Source organism: Phalacrocorax carbo, chromosome 9 (genome assembly GCF_963921805.1).
Source record: "Phalacrocorax carbo chromosome 9, bPhaCar2.1, whole genome shotgun sequence".
Lineage (NCBI taxonomy): Eukaryota > Metazoa > Chordata > Aves > Suliformes > Phalacrocoracidae > Phalacrocorax > Phalacrocorax carbo.
The window spans coordinates 14,211,307-14,217,306 of NC_087521.1; the positions used below are offsets into that span (position 1 = coordinate 14,211,307).

A 6,000-nucleotide genomic window follows, 5' to 3' on the forward strand; every position below is an offset into this window, starting at 1 on the left:
CCATAGCAATGAGTAGGTCAGATACCTTGGGTAATGGACCCTCCTGCCCAGTAATTCGATTGCTTCCTACTTGAGTTAATTTTCTGCATATCAGAAATAATACAGTGACTGTCTAAAAAATCTGTGCTTGATCTGGTGGGTTCTGGAGCTGACAGCTCCAGAAAAAAATTGAGAGGCACCAAAGCAAATCAACACAGAGCCGGCTCAAATACTGCAAGGCCAGTGTTGACTCTGAGCTAATAAGCAACGTTTATCCTAAACTGGCTTGTGAAGGTTATGCCAGAGGTGTAACTGCAGCCACATGGTGCCTTGTGTGGGCTAATGAACTTTGCCATTGAGTTGAATTGTGCGTATGGGGCCAGCTCTGTTGTCTTTGCCTACGTGACTCAATGCTGAAACTGGATAATCCTGCAGCAGATAATGGGGAGCTGAGGAGATTTGCTGTGGCATTAGGAAATGAGCTGCTGCTTGCCTGTAGTTTAGAGTTGAATTTGAAAGATTCTGTCAGCACAAGAGCCAAGCATCCTGTAGGCAGGTACCATCAGCAGAGAGCTCCAGAGAATTTGCTTGAGGATGTATCGACATAAGAGTAGCCTGTGAGACAAGGAAGCAAGCCTCCTGAAACAAAATCCGAACTGTAGTGCTGTGTCCGGTCTGGGGCACTGCATCTCGAGAAAGGTTTGATGAAACTGGGGCAAGTCCAGTAGGAAGCTACAACAACTAGTGGTCAAGCAGATGCAAGCCATGAGGTAAGTCTGAACAAGTTAGGGCAGAAAAAGTCTAGAAAAGAGTGGGTTGAGAAGAGTTGTATTAGCGATTTTCAAATCTGTTAAAGATGGCCAGAAGCAGGACAAGAAGCAATGGGTTTAATTCAGCTAAGGAGATCTGGGCTAAACATGAGAAAAGCTGGATCTTACATCAAGGCCAGTGAAACGCTGGTGCAGACGGTCTGGGGAGGCTGTGAGTCACATCACGGGAGAGTTTTAAGAGCAGGCTAGGCAAATGTGTGAGGATTGCTATAGGTGAGTTGTTCCTGCCTTAAGCCAAGGCCAGGCAGCTGACCGCGCAGGGTGGCTGCTAGCCTCATCTCATCTGATTTTATCATTGTGTTTTGCTGCATCCTGCAGCAGCCTTAGCACTTGCAGCCAAGGGGCTTTTCTCAGGTCCTGTGGCATAGCTCATTTCTTCCTCTGCGCACAGGCCTTGCCCTTGACAGAAAATGACAGTTCTGATGACAGATCACGTGGTTGTTTTGTGATGTGGACAAGCAGCTGGAGCTAAAAATGAAAAGAAAAGAAATAGAAAAGAAAACCTATGTGTAGAAAATAAAGTAGGCTCTGCATTGATGCTGGCTAGGATAAGGGATAAGAGATAATCAGGACAGAATTTTCTGCCAACAAATAATGGAACAAAACATTTAACATTTAGGAGAGCTAAGTGTCTTCTTGCTGAAGCTTTGTGTATTTGGTCAGTGGTGGAGGCAGGAGGACACAAAGATTTATTTGTCAGCAGCAAAGCAGCCATGGGTGGTGTGTGAGCTGTATACACCTCTGACCATCACGACCTGCACACTTGATTTGTGCAGGTCTGTTCCTTTATAAGAAGTCTGAAGCTCACAAAGAGTGAGTGCAAGATCCCATATCGTGAAATACAGGCCGGCTTGCCCTCATTCCAGAGGAGAGAAGGCTTTAGAGCTGTCCTCCCCCACAAAGAAGCCTCCCTCCTGTAAGAAGTCATTTACTGCCCTCTGCATGTGTCCTGCTGGATTCTGGATTCAGATATTCCAGGGACTTCTGTTTGGATTTGCTGATTCATGTCATGGCCTCTGTAGGAAGAGGTGGAGACATGGTTATGCTTATGGGATCAGCTCCATACCACACTGCCCTACACTTACTGGAATGGTGGGGGAATTTTCAGATCTAAAAAGAGGCAGAAGAGTGGGGGCTTGCTGTCTTGCACGCTATGGTGGCTCATGTTTGGAGAGGAGCCCATCGCCCATCTTAAGTGGCTCAGGCTGTAGCCTGTCAGTTATCAGGGGGATCTTAGTAAGTGTATTTTTTGGAAGCTGGGGAACCAAGGAACATGAAGGATCACTCTCTGTCTGCCTTGATCTTACACTCTTTCCTTAAGCTGGCTGCCTCCAGACAGGATATAGGTCCAGATAGACCCTTAGTCTGACAGATGACAGGTTTGGTTCTTTTGGGTTAGCATGACGCTTAACTGCATAATGCTTTCTCACCTCTACTGAGTTGTGCTGAGGACAGAGGACTAAACTAGGCCTTGGAAACAGCTTCATCAGTATAGCATAAAGCTATCAGTTGCATGGCACAGGAAGACAAGGAGCAGCCTGGTTGTCCTTGCAGCATGCCTCAACCTTCCTGAGCAGTCCTGTGCTACCTGCAGCTCTGCCAGCTTTAGGGCTGGTGAGGTGAGACTCAGTCAGAAGGTGGCAAGGGCAGTAATGAGACCTGGTTGCTGTGGGCTGCCTGGAGCTAAGAATTGAGAGGCTATTAATTCTGCCAGTGAGGGGACAGGGCGTTCTCTCACTGAGGGGCAGGTAGGATGTGGCAGGAGCGATGGCCAGCCAGGTGTATGCAGGAAAGCAGGACAGAGTTCTTTAGCTTCTGGCCCAGAGTCATGGTCTGGAAAAACACTGTCTTCTCTAGCCAAACCTCAGCTACATCTGGACCTGGGTTTCCCATGCACTCTCAGCTTCTCTCTCCTTTCTCTCCGACATGAACTGGCTGGCTGCAGGATGTGGAGATCCGGTCCAATGCTGCTGCTTACCTACCCCAGATCACCCAGCTCCTCAACAACGTCCCCCGCCAGATGCTGCTGCTGCTGAAGACCAATGACTTGTTAAGGGGGATTGAGTCAGCCCTGCACACACGGGCCAACGCCAGCTCCTTCCTCAACATGTCTCGCTGTTGCATCAGAGCTGTTTCCACGTGAGTATCTTCTCCAGGCACCAGAGGCCAGACATAGAGCAGCAGGGGCTGGCTGTCCCTGGGGGGCCAGGAGCTGGGGGGCATTCCAGGGCCAGCAGGCCAGCCAGAGCCCGGTCCCACAGTAGCTGAGCAAGGCGAGAAGGGCAGACCCTGAGATGGTAGTCAGGTCCAGTCAAAAGTCCATATCATAATGCAGCATCATGATGACAGGTTAGGTCCACAGTCAAACTAGAAAGTCAATCTAGATCAGGTCCAGTGGTTGTCAGGCAGGTCCATGGTGACAAGACAGGGCTGAGGTCAAGCCAAGAGGTCAGTATGTGAGCTGAGGTCCAGGTCAAGGGGCTTCACAGCAGACCACAAGCTGGGGACCATTAGTCCTCCAGTGTAGCTCAGGCAAGGACTGAAGGTGCAGGCCTGAGATTAACTGGAGCTCCTGGGCATATCAGTAGAGGATTGAGGGAAGTCCCAGGCTAGTCAGGGCCATTAAGGCTTATTAGAGCCCCCCACTCAGGGCCCTGACAAGGCCTAACTTGACCTCTTGCCCTTGTACTCTTAGCTGTGGACCTCTCCCTCTCATTAGCATATCTGCTGTGGTCCTGCCCCTGCGCAGTTGCACATCTCAGCCTCTGTTCTGTTCTCATGCTCATCAGGCTCTCCAGAGGGCAGGTCTGTCACCCTGGGGCTGGGGACAGGGATGGAGTTGGAGCCCTTAGGATAAGTGTTTAGAGAGGGGGGTTCCAGAGGAGAGGAGGGGGCTTCTTGCCCATGACAGGCATCACCACTGGGAAGTATTTGTGGGTAGGAAAGATCTGCAAGTTCACTGCTGCCAGTTTATGTTTAAAAGCCAGGAACAGGAGTCGTGCAGGTGATTTCCATCTGTGAGTCTTATGAGTCAATGCACTTCTGCCTCAGATTCCTCCTCCTTGCAGAAGAAATAAGTTATTTCTCTGCCTGATGATGGATCTACTAAGCCCAGTTAATCTCTGCTTCTGAAGAAAGGTGGAGAATTACTTTTCCTGGAATCAGTGTGCCAGGATTCCTGGAGTGTGCTACCAGGAAGAGCTGTAGGGGTGCACACCCATCCCTGTTAGCTGAAGTGAAGCTGAACATAGAAGCAGAGAATGCCATGGCCCAGGGTCACTATGCACAGTGGGGAGAGAACTGGGCTCACAAGGGGACAAGGTATCTCATCTGCCAGATTCGTGCTAGGAAGGCAGTCCCCAGCTCCTCAGGAACATTACTTTGAGAAAGTCCCTACTCCCAGGGGTCCTAACTGACAGTGATTCTCCAGAGACGGGTCATTCCCCTCCCCTGGGGAGGGTCAGTTGTACTGAAGATGAAGGACAGGCCTCCTTCCTGCTGCATCTAATGCAGCTGTTTCTCTCATTCTAGGTACCAGAGGAGCAAGAGTCACTCGCTTTACAGAAGGGCTCAGATCTCACTCACAGAAGCCCTAAGCCTGTGGCAGATCAACTTGTATGAACTCTTCCTGTGGCTGAAGGGGTCCCAGCTGGGGAACTGGGTCATTGCTCTCCTGAGCCGGATGCACCATTCCACGTACTGATATGAACTGGTGGGAGACACCTGGGTGCTCCCTCCCTCCCTTCTGCTCTCCGTGGCACATTTGCCTTTCTTACTGTTTCTGTCTATTCTGTGGGCTATTTCTGGGTCTTGTCCATGTTACATGCCACACGGTGCTTGCTTGTTACAGCATTAACTTTCTCTGTGTTGCTGAGTGGAGTTGGCACTGGGAACTCTGCCATTACGTGGTTTAGGAGAAAAGGTGTGGGATACCATGTGTCAGAAAGAGCAGGGCACTTTCTTTCCCCCTCTGAGCAGGGGAAATTCCACTCAGATTCCAGCGGGACTGCACTGGAAGCAAAAGTCTCTCCTTGGCTCTTTCCTAAACAATCTTACAGAATTTAAGAGAATCCCAACCCTGCCTGGAATGCCCCAAAACATTTCTGAGTCCCTCAGAGAGAGGTGGTAAGTCCCTTTAAAATCCAATAGGGTTTATATTAGTTTTTGCAGTCTCCTTAGTCTGATTTCTGTTCAGGTGTACAGAGGGTTTCTCAGAGGAGTGAGACCTTGGGGAGAGCTGGCACTAGGACTTCCTCTCCCAGTACCAGGGAAAGTGAACCCTGATGGTGAGAGTGGTGGACTGAGAGTGCAGCTTTCTGAGGTTTGTCTCTAGTCCTGTCAGCAAGTGCTTCTGAATTTTTGGACTTTTCCTGGCTTGTTTCCTTGCAGGTGAAATGGGGAAAGGAGACAGTGGTCCTGACTCTTTTCCAAAATTCAGGGAAGGCAGGAAGAATGACAGCTCAGGGCTCTGAAACTGCTGGTGATGTATGTGTACTGCACAGTACTGCCGCACAGCAAAATAAATGTGTTGTATCAAAGACCTTTTGGGGAGGAATGCCTGCCTGTGCACTCAGGGTGATGTTTGGGCCTCTTAACCTCAGTCCTGTTTCCATTTCTCCACTGAGTGAGTGATGCCAGGCTGCGCTGTTAACTCCTTGCAAGCCAAATGAAATGGCCCCTTGGTCTTCCCTCTTCCCAAGAGGTTTGTTCCACATCTGGGTCCTCTAGTGCTGCATCAGATGTATGTTAGGATGGGATGGGGGAACAGGCATCATTCTGCTGGGAGGACTCTCCACTCCTTGCCACCCAGATCCATGCTGATCCTGCCTCCTCTCTGCCTGCGGGAGCATGCTACAGCACATCTGTGAGGTGTCACCACCCCTGTGCCACACACTCGTCACTGCCTGTGACATTTCACTGCTCCTGCCTCAGATGAAAACCTGCCACTTGCTCGGTGGTGCAAGTGACAGGTCTGATGGCTCTGACTCTGCAGCAATGGGATGGCTACCAGAAAGTCTCACCCAGAGGCCTCCTTTATGTGAGGTGTATTTGGGATCCTGGGAGACATCCCTGCTGCTTGTGAAGATCCCTATAGCCAGGAAGGGTGGATGGAGGTGACTGCTTAGGTCATTTCCGCTTTCTCATAAACTGTCTTGGTGAAAGAGGACACAAAGGACAGGATGGGAACATC

The 6,000-nt window shown here is 50.1% G+C and overlaps 1 protein-coding gene across 5 annotated transcripts in view; it reads left to right on the forward strand.

Annotated features, from left to right (window-relative positions):
* ADCK1 (aarF domain containing kinase 1) overlaps window positions 1–5,350 on the forward strand; it is a 94,216-nt gene extending 88,866 nt beyond the window's left edge. For all 5 annotated transcript variants that reach the window (XM_064460492.1, XM_064460490.1, XM_064460493.1 and 2 more), the window contains 2 exons: window positions 2,755–2,948; window positions 4,341–5,350. In XM_064460492.1, the coding sequence (XP_064316562.1) occupies window positions 2,755–2,948; window positions 4,341–4,512 (366 nt within the window). In that variant the 3' untranslated portion in view covers window positions 4,513–5,350. The remainder of the gene's footprint in view (window positions 1–2,754; window positions 2,949–4,340) is intronic.
* Window positions 5,351–6,000: the final 650 nt, after the last annotated feature.